Source organism: Apodemus sylvaticus, chromosome 4, assembly GCF_947179515.1.
Source record: "Apodemus sylvaticus chromosome 4, mApoSyl1.1, whole genome shotgun sequence".
Classification (NCBI taxonomy): Eukaryota; Metazoa; Chordata; class Mammalia; order Rodentia; family Muridae; genus Apodemus; species Apodemus sylvaticus.
In genome coordinates this window covers 133857351-133875069 of record NC_067475.1, presented here as the reverse complement: position 1 = coordinate 133875069, position 17719 = coordinate 133857351, and the positions used below count along the sequence as shown (strand labels likewise).

At 43.9% G+C, this 17719-nt stretch overlaps 1 protein-coding gene across 1 annotated transcript in view; it reads right to left on the bottom strand.

Annotated features, from left to right (window-relative positions):
* Positions 1–17719, bottom strand: part of Mccc1 (methylcrotonyl-CoA carboxylase subunit 1) — a 45959-nt gene that overhangs the window by 10975 nt on the left and 17265 nt on the right. Inside the window, exons 10-14 of the mRNA XM_052180628.1 lie at positions 10104–10231; positions 8004–8187; positions 7284–7393; positions 5728–5944; positions 3120–3206 (exon numbers count right to left, since the gene is read on the bottom strand). Of these exons, the coding sequence (XP_052036588.1) occupies positions 3120–3206; positions 5728–5944; positions 7284–7393; positions 8004–8187; positions 10104–10231 (726 nt within the window). The remainder of the gene's footprint in view (positions 1–3119; positions 3207–5727; positions 5945–7283; positions 7394–8003; positions 8188–10103; positions 10232–17719) is intronic.

The following is a 17719-nucleotide window of genomic DNA, read 5'->3' as shown; positions in this document are numbered from 1 at the left end:
GTGATGCAAGCTAACACCATTTGATGAACTCCTGAAGTCTTGGCCATCATCTGGATGCTTCCAACTTGAATGTTTTTAATCTTGATCTCCTCAGCCCTGATTAGTTATGCCCCACTGAATGCTGCTGGCATCTTGTGATGAACACGTAAGGCCACTGCCGTCCTTTCTGGGGGGGGCATACTGGCACAGCTATTCTCCCGCCATCCAGGTTAAAGCCTTTTACTTTTGCCTGATGTGATGCCCAGTGGGCAGCACCTGGCTGCCAAGTTCTTTCCTTCCCAAACCTGTCTTAGGAGTCTCTTCCTTCCCTTTCTGGTATTCTACGGGAGTGACCAAGGCCCGAAGGCTCCTCAGACATCTTCTGGGCCCTCCCTGCCTCCCATCTCAACCCTCCCAGTTTCACATTCAAATTCCTGTCCTGAGACCGAGGACTCAGCCTCGCAGCACAGTTTTGTATCGTTCCCCTCTATGTGGCCCAGCTAACAGCAAACGGGAGAATGGACCACCTGACATCCCCACATCCCCACGGGGCCTCTTTGCTGAAGATTCCTCCTTCCCTGTGCTCCTCGTACCACCGGGGCGCGCGTAGGGGGGAAGGGGGGACGCACGCCTTATTTACAGCTTATTTATGTTACAAGTCCTCAGGAAGTGTCTGCCTAGGTCTTTTGAACTCACTCTAGAACATTTCTAGATTTCTGCCTATAAAACAATCATGATTCCCTCTTCATACCAACTTATGAGAAAGTTTTCTCTTAAAACAGAAAACCTACAAAACTGAAACTATTCAAAAATGAATTCTATTAACCCTATGGCTGGTACCTTTACATACTACAATACCCACATTCCATTCCAACTGCATACACTTCCTAATAGCAGAATCACACACACACACACACACGCACACACACACACACACACACACACACATACAACACACACACAAGGGGAGGGGACAGAAACTGGTTTACTCTTTCTGGCATCTGTCACCACAGCTGTTTTCAGAGGCTTTACACTGGGTAGGTGAAAATTCTTCACTCTGTGTATTATAAACATGATTTAATTTTTTTTTAGGAGAAAATGTCTTCAGTTATACCAGATCATGTTTTTTAATTAGAAGACAGTAAGTGTTTAAATGACATTAATGCCAGTAGAATTACAGTGGAGATCTGACTATAATCTCACAGCATGAAACTGTGATTCCCTCTGCCGGTTATTTTTGTTTCCCAGGGGAGACTCTTAAACAGCTCGGTACACATTTAATAAAGCATGGAAATTTAGTGGGTGTAGTGTTATGTAAGCATGCATTCCTTGGAGTATCGGGTCAAACCTGGGCTGCAATTAGTTTTGTATGACCTTTGGAAAAGTACTAATATCTGAGCTTTGTCCTTGGTTAAGAAAAAGTAGTTGTTGAAAATAAAGGTGGTGTTAATAACAGCATGAATCTTATTGGCCTGCTCTGAAAAAATCCAGAAAATGTTTAATATTGTATCTGAATGCCTTGAATAAATTTGAGCCATTATTACTATTGAGGGCCAACTCAGGATTCTAAAACAATGGTCACCAGTAACAAAATAATATATAAAAGATTCAAGTTATAAACACGGTATTGAAACACACGGTCATTTTCATTAAGAAGACTAAAGACTGGTCCTACGTTAGACCCAGAAGGGCCCCGGGCTTGGTGTCTGGGATTCTCCCCTGGTTACTGTTCTTTAGCAGTTTGCAAGGACTCCCTGGGACACGTCCCGGGAGCTACATTCTGAATCCGAGCATCTTCGTGGGACTGTGTTACAGAGGCGAGGTGTATGTAGTGAGCAGTAGTCATGGCAGCTTCTCAACTATGCACTCATTCATTTTTAAATTGAAACGTTTTTAATTCTAAGAAAATCCAGTACAATTCAAAACAGCACTCGGTGGTTTAAATGAAGACCCACACCGAATAGCACATTTGGCTCATCTGAATTTCCGTGGTCCATGTGATTTTTCTGTCTAATTTAGGTTGCAGAGCACACTGCAAATTTCCCTGACTCTGATATGTGCACTCTGCACACGGATGTGTAGTCAGACGTTCTCTGACTTTGGAGATTGCTTTGTAGGAGGATGAGTAAACACTCCAGCCCACGATGCAGGGGTTACCCCCTTATGCTATGGAGTGGAGGGGCATTTGCAAACGTCCTCGGAGACCGCCCAGTGAGTGCATTTCTAGCAATGTCCATCTAGGCTAAGGTGACGCAATAGTTACAATATAATCACTTTGTCAAGGATGCGTTTGCTGTTTGCTGCACAGGAACGAGGTCTGTCATCTCTAGAGTCAGGAAGGCCCTGCTCCAAGCTGAGAAAGGACTGGTTGACACTGGCAGGGGGCTGCTCTAGGTAGGGCCTGCCTTTTCCACGAGCTGCCATGGCTCAGGGATACCTCCTGTCCTCATATCCAGCATACTTCACCTACTCTAGCATCTCACGCACACTGTCCTGTAGCAGAAGGGACAGTCACTGGCTCTCACAGCATTCTGACCCTCTGTATCCTGCCTGGTCATGACTCATTAACCATCTTCTGGCTTAGGCGCCAGCGTTGTCCAACTCTACTTAAAACATCAGTCTTTACGCTGTGCTTTCTCAAACTAGCACACGGTTAAAAAACCAAAACCAAACCCAAACCCAAACCCACGGAAGGGAAAAGTATTAGAAAAGCCAGGGGACTGGACATACACTAAGTGACAGCTCTTCAGTGACCCACCCACCTGGATCTCAAGCCCTGCGTGGGAGACCGTCTGCCTCCCACAGTTGGCAACATTGTTTTCTTATTCAAAAGCAATGCTCTTAGAGCAGGGGAAAGGGATAAAGTACAAAGAAAGACCTTCCCTAAAGTCACACACCCCCTTCACCTCACTGACACTTCCCCATAGTTCAGTTCAGCTGTCTGCTGGGTACATCTTTCGGCTTATTTTTGGGATACTTAAACACACAGAAGCAGGGATACTATGCACACCGTTACCCCCATGGCCCTGAGCCAGTCGGTTCCACTTCGCCCACTTAAAAACTCCGAGCTGACTGTGCTTTGGTTTAACCTGTTGTTGCCTCTACACTGTGCATTCCTCTTGTAAGGAAACATCACTCACCACTTTTACCACTTCTCAGAGTCATGCTCCTGGTGTAGGAGATATTCAGTCTTCTCCCACTGCTGAATGAAAACGGAGAGAATTGATCTAGAAAAAATTTAGAATACAACAACAAAATTACAAGTATCAAGCCCCCCAAACAGGTGCACTTTACAATAGTGAACAGAAACCACGCAAAAATTACAAGTATCAAGACCCCCAAGCAGGTGCACTTTACGAAAGCGAACGGAAACCACGGGTTGTGGTTGGCAGCTCAGATTGTGTTCTATTTTAAATGTTAGATACTTCCACTTGTATCTCAGAGACTTTGATGCAAGAGGTCCCAGCTTCCCTGGGAGAATGAGTATCTGTGACTCAGCTCCTGTGCTCTGGCGGCTCAGAGGTCCCACAGTGCCGCAGTCTCTGCCATCCACTGGCTCCCTTTAGCTGTGTCTCTGTGTCACTGGCCCAGCGCTACAAGCTGAGCACATGCGCTCTGCTGAACACAACTCAGTGGCTGGGGGACAGCTAAACTGAAGCCATCTAGTGTGAAGCCTGGAACCGTGACACTTTACACACCTAAAGACACGGTTATATCCTTTAAGCTTCCGATATATCAACCATTGAACAAAGCTAAAAATCAAAGATGGGAACAACAGACTCCTATAGGAAGTGGGAGCATGCAATGATCCTGGGGCTAAAGAGACAGACAGCAGGGGCTGCTCTTCCAACTCCCAGACAGAGGGGAGGTTTACAACCATAGGTCCAGTCCTAGGGTATATGATGCCCTCTTCTGGCCTCCATGCGCACTGCATGCATCTAAAGCACAGACCTAGATGCAGGCAAAACACACATACACATAAATAAACCAAAAATTTATAATTCTAATAATAAAAAATAAATAGATTTAAGAATTATGTTTACTCCAATGTTCAGCATTATCCTGAGGGGTGGGCTTGAGAGAGAGCGTCACTGTTTAGTTAGTTTAGAGGGAGAAAGCTTTCAGTGCAGAGCTGACTGAAGCTGTAAGCCATCCTCTCAGGTAACTGATGCCAGGAGAAGCCAGGGAAACCATTGGGAGCGTTGGAGAAGGAGCATTGTGTGCAAATCATGACAATCTTCATGGTGCATCCTCTGACACCCTCCATTCAGACAGAAATTCAATCACAGGATGGAAACACAGGAAGAAGAAACTTAACACTGAAGTGTGGCTCATTCACAGGAGTCTGATTCTCCAGTGTTCCATCCTTAGACCAAGGGCACTGTCGTAGCTACAGCAGGCGAAGCAAGCCACGGGAGCAGTGAATGCACACGGCCAACAGGGGTCAGCACGAGATACAGAAAGAACTAATGTTTGCAGAGACCCGGTTCTGCAAAGTATGTTCATAGCAGCCCTATTTATAATAGCCAGAAGCTGGATAGAACCCAGGAATCCCTCAACAGAAGAATGGATGCAAAAAATGTGGTATATCTACACAATGGAGTACTATTCAGCCATTAGAAACAATGAATTCATGAAATTCTTAGGCAAATGGATGGAGCTAGAGAACATCATACTAAGTGAGGTAACCCAGTTTCAAAAGATCAATCATGGTATGCACTCACTAATAAGTGGTTATTAACCTAGAAAACTGCAATACCCAAAACATAATCCACACATCAAATGAGGTACAAGAAGTACGGAGGAGTGGCCCCTTGTTCCGGAAAGACTCAGTGTAGCAGTATAGGCAAAACCAGAACATGGAAGTGGGAAGGGGTGGATGGGAGAAAAGAGGGAGGGAAGGAGGCTTATGGGACTTTCGGGGAGTGGGGGGCCAGAAAAGGGGGAATCATTTGAAATGTAAATAAAAAAATAGGTCGAATAAAAAAAAAAAAGCAAAAAAAAAGCTAGGGCATTCCTCGAACTCATGTAATGAACTCAATAGTGCTTATGTGTGAATTAGTGATATATGTGTGAATTAGTGAAATATGCACATGTGATATATGCTCTTGTGCTTACACTTGTCATATATGCATGTATGATATATGCTTATATGTACACTTGTCATGTATGCATGTGTGATATGCTCTTATGCTTATATGTGCACTTGTGATATATGCATGTGTGATATATGCTCTTATGCTTATGTGTATACTTGTCATATATGCATGTGTGATATATGCTCTTATGCTTATCTGTGCACTTGTGATATATGCTCTTATGCTTATATGTGCACTTGTGATATATGATCTTATGCTTATGTGTGCATTAGTGATATATGCATGTGTGATATATGCTTTTATGTTTATGTGTGAACTTGTCATATATGCATGTGTGATATATGCTTTTATGTTTATGTGTGCACTTGTCATATATGCATGTGTGATATAAGCTCTTATGCTTATTGTACACTTGTGATATTTACATGTATGCTTATGTACTTAGGATATATGAAGATTTCTTTTACAACACACATATACACAAAAGAAAGAGGGAGAGAGAGAAAGAGAGAGAGAGAGAAACCCAAAAACATCTTCAGAAAATACAGTCAGTCACTGGCAGAGAGAGAGGCAAGACTGTCACAGAAACAGAAGCACGTTTCCTGCTGATTCAGAGAACACGGCAAGGAGAGAAAGGAGGGCTCTGTACCTTGAGTGTGCAGTTTAAAGGCGCTGGTCATTTCTTTCTCTTTGAGGATGAGGCCCAGCGCTGCCTGGCACACAGACTCTTCGGCTACGGTGCTGTGAATGGGCAGCAGGTCCTTGTGGTGCTGAGGGATGAAGTCGGTGTGCACATTCCCAGCTTCAAACTCTGGGTGGCCAGAGAGCCGGAGCAGGAAGTCCACATTGGTGCGCAAGCCGACAATCTAGAAGAGAAGAAACTCAGGTTCCAGCCGAGCACAGAAGACAACCTATTCAGGAAAGCGCCTGCTCTATGACCTACTAAGATGTCTCGGGCAGAACGGCGACACTCACCGTCGCTGGAGTTATGATTGAGCATCTGGACCTACACTTCAAAATGCAGGTTAACAAGAGAAACAGGATATAGGACATGGTGCAGCAGGGAGGGGTGTTTAAGTGGCTTGCATTAGGAAACCGATGAAAGTTAAAACAGAGACATGAAATTTATTTGCAAGAGACCAGATTTTCATTTAGAACATTCCACAAAATAGGGTGACTGCAAATGAAGGCAGGAAGGATTGTGATATTGGAGAGGGAACAAGAATACAGCCTGGAAGGAAACATCCTTCCAACACTGAAATCCAATGTCTAGACATGGATACAAACATTAAAAAAAAAAATGGAGCAAGACCATCTTTCATTTTTTCCTCAAAATAAAAGGAGTAAGGATGGAGGTAGCTGTGACTTTGGGCTCGGGCACTCGCTCAGCCAGCCCTCCTATTTCATTCCCTGGACGCTGTCTGTGCCAGGCTCTGACACAGGCTCTGGGGACAGTGAGAGGCAAACCGGATGCAGCCCCTGCCTTCAATGGGCCCTGAGAGGCCGAGGCTGGCCCAAGGAGACACAGAACATCAGAGTCCTGTCCTGAAGGGAACAAGGACCCCTGAGGAAGCTGACGAGGACAGCCAGCACACAGTATGGGGTGAGGATGTGATAAAGGGGAGACAAGAGCGCTTCTCCATGCAGCTGTGGCCACAGTGACTGGAGCTATAGGAATCCCACCTTTTACATGGATTAATCGCACACAATAATTTTAAAATCATGTGTTATAAATCCTTCCCTGAAGTGAAATTAAGGTGGTTGGGACTTATGTACCACAAATTAATGTGATACAAAATAAAAACAAACAAACAACCCCCCCCCAAAACCCCAAACAAACTCAGAAAACAAGAACAAGAACAAAAAAATAAAAATAAACAAAAACCAACTAACCAACCAACCAAACAAAAAGTCTACTTCAGACCAATGGCTGATAATGAAGATCAAATTTTTTTTTAAAGAAAACTGATTAGATTCATCCCTATAGTTGGCTTTATTTAGAGATGACTAGGATTTCACTGGAATTCGGTAGGGACATTAGTGGTTTTATTTCTACAATCCTTTGTTTTCCAACTGAAATTAAGAAGAGCTGAAAGCCAGCACGCGCTGATGCTTGGGGAACTGCCCTGTGAAGAACCGCTCGTGTCTGACGTGGGAACGTAGGGATGAGGTATACCAGGAGGCCTCCGGCCTCAGCTCACTCACGTTGTACTGGTGAAGGCTGTACCTCAGTTTCGACAGGGCTGACTGGCGGTCTGCGGCCCACACAACGAGCTTTGCGATCATGGGGTCGTAGTGTACAGAGACTTCATCTCCTGGAATCGAGAGACCCTGTAAGCTGTCAATGCTGGATCTCTGAGGATTGAAGCAAGGCTGAGCAAGACCTGCTTCCTGTCACCTCTCACCCAGTCGTCCCCAATTCCCCGCACGGCAGGTACCCTTGGCACAATTTTATTTTCAAAGAAACCATCGCTTTGAGGCATTTAAATACTTGTCCAAAATGTAACAAGGACTGGTCACTGAGAACCAGACTTTCATTTGACATGTATTCAGCGACACACAGGGTGGCTTTCCTCAGCCTCTTTTTCCTTTCTCTCTTCGGAGGTCAAGGCAAAGGACTTTCCTCTCTTATTAAACTTATTTCCACTCTGAGCTTCCAAGCCTTCAATCCTCTGGGCCCATATACACCAACCCATCCAACCCAAAAAGTAATTAGATAAATAAAATGTAAATGAAGAGCACACGCAGTGATGATGTAGTTGAATCTGGGTATGGTGGTGAGGTCTATAGTTTTAACCCATTGGCAGGCGGAGGCAGGAGACTCACCTGAGCCCTGGAGATTAAGTCCAATCTGGGTAAGACAGTATTGCCTCATCTTAGATAAAAGCAGCGAGTTAAGAGCTGGCTTTCACCATTTAATGTTACCTTGCCGGACTCCAGTTTCAATCCTTGTAGACACGTCTGCAGGAGGGGTAGAGAGGTGAACCAACGGGCCAGCCCCTGGCATGAAGTTATTGTCAGGGTCTTCTGCATAGATTCTAGCCTCAAAGGCATGACCCTGCAGAAGGATTTCTTCCTGGCTCAAAGGAATCTTCTCTCCTGCCGCAATCTGGTGACAAAATAGTGCTTCTTATGAAAGTGTACGTTAAGAGTTGGCAAGCAGACCTACAGGTCATATACCCTGGACATCTGGATCTGCAAAGCAGTCAAATAAAAAAGATGGCTGTCCATCTCCTTAAGTCCTAGGTAAGACAGGCATAGATCAGACAAAAGAGTCAGCTTGGGGATAATCTATTAATTATCATGGGCTCTAGAGTTTTAAATGGAGAAAGCCTGTTTGATAGGTAATTTCTAAAAATTGGTGTTTAATACCATGAAAACCTGAGTTTCTTATTGGCAAGAAACTGTTTTCACTTGTGATATAATACTCGGTTCCCCAGTCATCTTTACATTTTCGCTTGGTGTTCAGATTACATTCACTGACAAAGGCTGTGAGCAGCCCATTTACACTGTCCTCTCAACACAAAGTGAGTGACAGAGGAAGGCGGGAGGAAGAACCGGAGGTCTGTGTGACCACAGATCACGAGCTGTAGAAATGTGTTCGTCCACTGTTACTAAATACTTGACGTTTAGGCTTGTACTTGCTGATTCAATACATTTCACCCCTTAGTAAGTATGACTTGGAAGAGCTAATAGAGACTGTGTGGTCACTTCCTCCCTCTTTACAAGCTTTTTCCCAAGATAACACACACACACACACACACACACACACACACACACACACACACACACACACACACACACACACATTCACACATGCATGCGGGCACGCACATATGTACACATACACACACACACACACACATTCACATATGCATGCAGGCACGCATGCATGTACACATACACACACACATACACACACACACACACACACACACACACAGAAAAGCAACACAGACACAGGAGAAAAGACTATAGGTTACTTCATCTGACTCTGGGTTGAAAAGGTGAGCACACATCAGAGATGAGGTCGTCCCTCAGAACCTGCTATCAGGAAAGGTCAGGAACCATAGTACAGAACCAGAGTAGAATTATCTAACTTCAGTGTTTATGCTGTTTCAAACCATAGCCTGTGTCTATCTGACAGGGCTCAGTTTGTCTCTATACCCACCCTGACCAAGGACATTTCTCTAGTGTCTGCATTCAGAGCCCAGCTACAGAAAGCACCGTGGCAGTGTTTCCCAGTATCCCTTTTCTTCCTATGTTTCAAAATGAAACTTTCTGATATACTGAGAGAGTTCTAATTGTCTTCTTATGCAAAAGAAAACAGTGTTGGCCATGCATCTCACGGTTTAGGATGTCATCTCATTTCTTATTACACAGACCATTTTCAAACTGGCTTATCTTTACTGGCTTTTTCCCCCCTTTTCTGAGACTGGCTTCCATCCAAGTCCAAGAGAGACTGGTCCTAACTACACTCTTCGGTTGGGAATTCTGCACCACTCTCAGACAGATACTAAGTATCTGAAAGCCTTGGAGTTGGCTTCACTGGCACCCCTGAACCTGGAGTCCGAACTCAGCCGTTGGATCCACAAAACCCCATTTTTAAGAGGTCGTTGAGCAGCCAGGGTGTGGTGTGGTACCGCTTTAACCCCTGGCTCAGGACCTCTGTGAGTTCGAGAACACACTGGTACACCAGGGGAGTTCCTTGCCTGCAGCCCAGGGCCCAAGGGAGGTGAAGGTAATTGACAAATTAGGAATCTGTGTTCTTAAAGTGCCAATAACACTGCAGCATCAGCAGCATTTTTTTTCTTAAAATCTTCTATTTCCCTGTTCCCATCATGACCACAAAACTGAGTCCCACCCAGAGCAGCATAAAAGGAGTCTGGAATGCAATGTGTTCTCACACTGATCTTATTTCTGGTAGCGCTGGGGGCTGCATCCAGGGACCACTCCTGCTGGGCAGGCACCCCACACTAAGCTGCATTCACAGCCCAGGCCCAACATCCACCAGGAAAACCTCACCCTGAGCTGCCACTCCACCAGGTCCGTCCCCGTGATCATCTCAGTGACAGGATGCTCCACCTGCAGCCTTGTGTTCATCTCCATGAAATAAAAATTGTGCTTTGAGTCCATAATGAATTCCACGGTTCCTAAAAGGTAAGGAGATACAGTGTCACGCTTCATTGGCATATAACCAGGATTCTCCAGGACGGGAGCTGGAGGGACAGCTCAGAAGCTGTGAGCACTGGATCCCCCTGACTGGCTCAGTTCCCGGCACCCGCTTGGTGAGTAATGGACATCTGATGCCCTCTTCTGCCTCCACAGGAATGCTGCATGGACACACGGGCAGGCAAAACACCCGTGCACAGAGAAAGATGCAAATACCATTTTAGAAGTGTGTTTATGAAATACCTTCTAGGAAGGAGAGGGCCCTGGTCCTGGAAAGGCTTGATCCAACATCGTAGGGGAGTACCAGCACAGAGAAATGGGAGGGGGTGATTGGGGAATGGGCAGAGAGAAGAGGGCTTATGGGACATATGGGGAGGGGGGAACTGGGAAAGGGGAAAGCATTTGGTATGTAAACAAAGAATATAGAAAAAAGAATAGAGAGATAAGGTAAGCACAAGCAAGCATGGAAAGAAATACCTTCTATGATTCAATACATCGAATTAACCTACCGCAGATTTCATTATGGTATGTAATTTGCATTTTTGTTTATAAACTACTCTCTGTGATGCAGCACGTTGACTTAACTGCTGTGGACTTCGTTTATGGAAAATAATTTGCAATTCGTGAGGCAAACACCATATTTTTCAGCAGCAAATGAGGCTCAGTTTAGAATAGAGAACTGTATGAAATGTAGCAATGGAAAATGTCTCTGCAGTCCTGAGCAAATGCTAAACCCCAATTATACTCCAGTGGTATCCATTGTAGTAAATGAGAACATGCTTGAACTGTGAGGTACTGTGCCAGCATATCTAGCCCAGAAGCCTCATCCATGATGCCCCACCTCATCTGAACTCTGGATAAAGATGTAACTTTCTTCCCCTAATCACTGTGGGCACCACAAGTTCTCCTTTAAAGTCCTTGTGAGGTGTGGGGCTGTAGCTCCCCGGGAATCTTTTATCTCAGGTGCACTAAGTCTTGCTCCCCATTTCCAGTAAGAGAAGTCCTTTTGCTGGGAGCACTGAAAGGCTTTCCGGCTGTTCAGTACCCAAGCCATATGCTGACACCGAGTCTATCAGTATTGGTGGTCTATTAAGAGCTGAAACACTTCTCATGCTTGGGATGGACCCCAGACCAGGGTGTAGGCAAATCTCCTTTAGTGTTTATTAGGCTTAATTTTTCACAGTACTTTAATTATTTTAGGTGTAGGTGAGCTGATTTTGTCAAGTGACCACAACCGTTATACCAGCCTTGTAGGAGATGTGTCTAAATAAAGGGATGACATAAAATACACAGAAGAGAGTAGAGCGAACTCTTAGTTCACTTGCTTTGATTGATTGCTAGTTGATTTAACAAACAGTTTAAAATAACAGAATTGATTATTGGTTATGACTAGGTATGTCCCCGTATATGTGCTTATGACATAATATTGCATGGCAACAATAACAGAAGGGACAGGACGGAGATGTTAGGGATGTCTGCTATTATAAAGTACCTGTGCTTATGCTGTGATATGGTAAGACTTTGTAAAAGCTTCAAAGTTTTATCTATTTATTGGGTGTGCCTGTGAATGGAGATGCATACATGACATGGCACACACGTGGAGCTTGAAGTATGACTTTTGGGGGTCATTTCTCTTGTTCCACTGTGGATTCTGGGGCTGAGCTCAGATGGCCAGGCTGGAATGACAAGTGACTCCAACTGGACCAAGCCTGCCCTCCTAAAGTGGACTAGGATTCATTTGAATGCATATTGTGAGTCTTAGGCTATTAACTAATAATGTTAGGGGAAAGGGGGAAAATCCTATAACTGCTCAATGAAAACCATGAAAGTAACAGAAATGAGCAGCGAAAAACTTGGAAGGAAGAGAATGAGTAAAGGACAAGAACAAGAGTGGAGAACAAAGGCTGACAAACAGCTCCGAGCATGGCAGACACTGTCTGGACTGTAGCAGCAATCAGTGCCAATTCCAACAGTGCCATACCAGTGAAAGTCAGAAACCAAGAAAGAGAATAAAAAAGACCCAACTGTATACTGTCTACAAGAAACTCATCTTTAATTTAAAAACTTATCTGACTTAAATAGAAAGTATGGAAGAAAGGAACTTCATATAAACACCAAAGAAAGCAGGAGTAGCTATTTGAGACAGATCACATTCCAGAGCAAGGAACGCTATCATGGATGCGTAATAATGTGCCACTTATCAGTGAATGAATACCATGTGTGTTCTTTTGGTGGCTAGGTTACCTCACTCAGGATATTTTCTAATTCAATCCATTCATTTCATGAAGTCATTGTCTTTAATAGCTGAGTAGTACTCCATTGTGTAAATGTACTACTCGGAATACCCAAGATACAATTCACAGACCACATGAAGCTCAAGAAGAAGGAAGACCAAAGTGTGGAGCTTCCATCTTCCTTAGAAGGGGGGAACAAAATACTCACAGGAGGAGATATGGAGACAAAGTATGGAGTAAAGACTGAAGGAAAGTCCATCCAGAGACTGCCCTCCCTGGGGATCCATCCCATATACAGTCACCAATCGCAGATACTATTCTGGATGCCACGAAGTGCTTGCTGACAGGAGCCTGATACAGCTGTCTCTGTCAGAGCCTGACAAATACAGAGGTAGATGCTTGCAGCCAACCATTGGACTGAGTATAGGGTCCCCAATGGAGGAGTTAGAGAAAGGACTGAAGGAGCTAAGGGGTTTGTAACCCCACAGGAAGAACAACCAGACCCCCACAGAACTCCCAGGGACTAAATCACCAACCAAAGGAGGGACCCATGGCTACAGCTGCATATGTAGCAGAGGATAGCCTTGTCGGACATCAGTGGGAGGGGAGGCTCTTGGTCCTGTGATGGCTTGATGCCCCAGTGTAGGGTAATGCAAAGGTGGGGAGGCTTGATGCCCCAGTGTAGGGTAAAGCAAAGGTAGGTGGGTGGGTAGGGGAACACCCTTATAGAAGCAGGAGGAAGGAGAATGGGATAGAAGTGTTCTGGGGGGGGCACGGAGGGGACCACAAAAGGGGATAACATTTGAAGTATAAATAAAGAAAATATCCAATTTTAAAAAAAGAAAACAATTTGGGAGCTACATTTTGGAATACCAGAGTATGAACTCTAGCCGTAATCGAGCACAGTCCCGACTCTCTAGCAAGTGTGGGTGACTGACCCAATACCATCAGAACATGCTCTGCTCCCAATTCATCAGTATGAATTACTTTTCTTTTGCTGTGATAAAGGACCATGACCAAAGCAACTCACAGAAGACCTTATCTGGCCTTACAGCGCTCGAGGGTATCAGGTGGCAAATATGGTGGCTAGAGCAGCTGAGGTCTCACACCTGGAACCACAGTGCAGAACAGAGAGAGCACTTGGCAAGGCCTGAAGTTTTGAGACCACAAAGCCTGCCCTCTGTGACACACGTCCTCCAGCAAGGCCACACTTCCTAAACCTACCCAAACAGCCCCACCAACTGGGGACTTAGTAAGCAAACACTGAGCCTGTGGGGGACATTATCATTCAAACCACCATACTGCCAAAGGTTATTATAATATACAAATTATATTAGATATAAGCAAATATGTGCTATGTGTGATATATAAATACACATTTAAAGTACTCACTTGCTGGGATTTAATCTTGTATGGTTATTAAGGACCCCAAGTCTATCGCTGGTGAAATCCAGGCTCTGGAGATTAGCTATACTGCAGTCTGGATGTTCTCATCAGTTACTCTCATAACTGTGACCCCAGTAGGAACTCCAGATCATGAGGTTTCCACTCCTGCACTGCTGCTCCTGGGAATGCCCAAACCACCACTTCAGAGAAGAACACAGTGTCCTGGGTGATAAAATTCTGGTGCTTTTGATGCCGTCAGCAACCCCGGGGCCACAGGCAGGCTGGAGCCCGAGCAGGTCTAGATTCTGTTTACTCGTTTCTCTTTTTAACATGCAATTTTTCCCTCTAAAATCTTTAATTGGATTAATCTTTCTCCTTACTTCCCTTTTATAATCGCCTGTCTGTCCTTCTCCATACTTCTGTCTGGGATGCTAAGAATGACACACATTTGGTGCCCCCAGTTTTTATATTTAATTTGGTTTCTTTTTTTCCTCTGTTTTCACTTAGCACTTCTACAGTTTTATTTTCTAGCCTTGTACACCTTTAATTCCAGCACCTTGGAGGCAAAGCAGATAAATCTCTCTGAGTTGGAAGTTAGCCTGGTTTACATGCTAAGTTCTGGGTCAGCCTGGGCTACATGGTGAGACACTGTCTCAAAAAACAAAAACAAAGGTTTTCCTACATTTTTCATTCTTTTAAAAATATTTTTGTTTTATTAATTTTTTAACCACTAAAATTTCTTTATTGGTCTCTATCTTTTTTATTAATTAATTCATTTATTCACTTTATATCCCAATTGCAGCCCCTCCCTCCTTTCTTTTCAGTCCCACCCTCTCACTTCCTTTCTCCCCCCCCTTTTCCTCAGAGCCCCCCAACCAACCTGCCCTGGCACATGAAGTCTCATCAGGACTAAGCCCATCTCTCACTCAGGCCAGACAAGGCAGACCTCAACATAAGACTGGACACACTAAATCTAACAGGAGAGAAAGTGGGGCATAGCCTTGAAGACATTGGTACAATGAGACAACTTCCTGAACAGAACGTCAGTGGCTCAGGCACTAAGATCAACAACTAATAAATGGGACCTTATGAAACTGAAAAAGCTTCTGTAAGGAAAAGGACACTGTCAATAGGACAAAACAGCCTACAGATTGTGAAAGGTTCTTCACCAATCCTACACCTGACAGAGGGCTTCTATCCAAAATATATAAAGAACTCAAGAAAGCAGACACCAACAACCCAAATAATCTGTTTTATTATTCTCATGCCTATCAACTAACACCCTTGTAGTTCATTTCACACTATCCTTGTGTCCCTCTCCTCTGTTGTGTGTATTGTGCTAGTAAAAGCTCTCACTTGTTGCAGCATTTCTGTGTCTGGTTGTTGCTATGTCGTTGCTATCACTGCTGTTTTCTTCTTTCATGTTGGAACAAGAGCCTGGGACCTTCCTTAGTCCTGTTGAGTGGGTGTTATGGCTACTGAAACCCAGTTTCCAACAGAAAAAAATAAAAGTTAAAATAAAAATCAAAAGCAGTTCCCTGAGAAGACGGACAAAATCAACAGCATTTAGCCAGGCTGAGGGAGGAGAGGACAGGGATGACAGTGTCGGGATGAGGTGAGAACATCAGCGCATCTCAGGGACAGGTAAAGGGGAACGTTGTCCTTCCTCTGTTTGGTGCCTTCCCAAAGCCTTCCATGTGGGAGACATGTGCTTTCCCACTGACCTGCATAGCCAGACCTGAAGGAATATGACCAATAACTATATATTCATGAACTCAGCCATCTCGATGAAACAGACCAATACCAATTCCTCAAAAGGCACAAGAAACTGACAATCGGAACTTTCTCTGTCTCTGTCTCTCTCTCTACACACACACACACACACACACACACACACAAAAAAAAAATCAGGGGACAAGAGAGCTGGCCCAGTGGTGAACAGCACTGGCTGGTCTTGCGCAGGATCCCAGTTGGATCTCCACATCCACATGGCAGATCGCAGCCATCTGTAACCCCGGTTCCTGGGGACCAACATGCTCTTCTGGCCCCTCAACACTAGGCACAAACATAGTGAGCACATATACATCCAGGCAAACTACTTGCACACATAAAGATGAATCTTTAAAGAATGTAAAACAACGGAATCAACTGTTAACAATGTGGGAGAAGTTGGAAGAATGGCTATACTCAACTTGAAGACCTACTTCAAGGGCGACAGTTAAACAGACCAAGAGTGTATGGTGCTGCTAAATGAGCAGAGAGATGACCCAGTGGACTAGAAAAGCAAGTCTAGACACAGAGTCACGGAAATATACAACCTATGGGAAAGTGGCACAAGCAAGACGGTGCACAATGCCTTTCTATATTGTCGTGTTGGCTATTTAAGGCCCTTTGTGTCTTAATATAAATTTTAGAATCAGCTTACTGATATTCATAAAATAACTGCTGGGATGATGGTGCTGGAACAGAAACATTCAGAAGAAAAACAAGGAATCTTGATACAGATTTTATATTCTTCACAAGCATATAAACCCAAAACAGATAATATGTTTAAACATGTACTTCAATACTACAGTCCTAGAAAATAACACACAACAATATCTAGGTAAGCTTGGGTCTAGCAATGACATTTGCACACCACAAACGCACAACCCATGGAAGATCTGACAGGTAAGACTCAATCAAAATTGGAAATATCCACTCCCCACAAGATATGCAGAAATCGAGAGGGTAACCTGACTATTGAGTATTTATAAAAGAAACATTAAAAAAATCAAAAAACAGTAAAAACAAAAAACAAAAAACAAAAAAACTAAAACGTAGATGAGAGACTGACACTTTATCAAAGGAGTCATAGAGATGGCAAACAAAGATATACAACTTCGTACATAACTCATGAGGGAAGTAAATATGAAAACAATGAGGGCTGAGACGTACTTCACTGGTATAGCACCTGACTAGAATGTTTAAGACTCTGCAGTCTGTGCCCAGCATGCAAGATGAATGAATGAATGAATGAATGAATGAATGAAAGAGTGGTATAACAAATGGTCAAAAGTTCAAAGCACCGATGTCCTAGTTTGCTCAAAAGCAATTTGGGGAAAGTGTTTAATTCATCTTATACCTTCCAGTCCCTCACTGAGGGAAGCGAGGGCAGGATCTCAAGGCAGGAACCCAGAGGCAGGAAATAAAACAGCCCTACCTACAGGCTCTCTCTCCCATGGCTTGCTTGCTTTCTCTGGGATGGCACCACCCACAGTGGACTGGGCCCTCCCCATCAATCATTAATCAATAAAATGCCCCATAGACATGCCCTCTCGCCAATCAGATGGAGTCAATTCCTCAACTGAGGTTCCCCCTTTGTAAGTAGTTTGTGTCATATTGACAAAAACTGACAAGACAATGCCAAAAACTGCAGGAGGTTTGGAGGAGGAACTGCAAATTATTAATGGGAATGTATAAGTAGTACATTTTAGAAACAGCAGCTTCTTTCAAAATAAATATATTTGTACTATGATCTAACAATTACAATCCTTTGTGTTTATACAACTGAAATAAAAATTTATATCCACACAGAATTCTCTGTATGAATGTTTCTAGTAACTTTAGCTGCAATTGCTAAAAGTTGGAGAGCAACCAGGCTTATCAATGGATAACTGATACAGACATGGCATATTATTTTGAACAGTAGGAAATAAATATCAAACTATGAGATGACATGGAGGAAAGTTAAATATACAGCGCTTAGGAGAAGGGGCCAGTCTGCAAAGGCTTCACGTTGTAGGACTCTGACTGTGTAAATTCTTGCAACAGTACATGAAGGCAGTGTAAAGCGCTATGGCTGCCAGT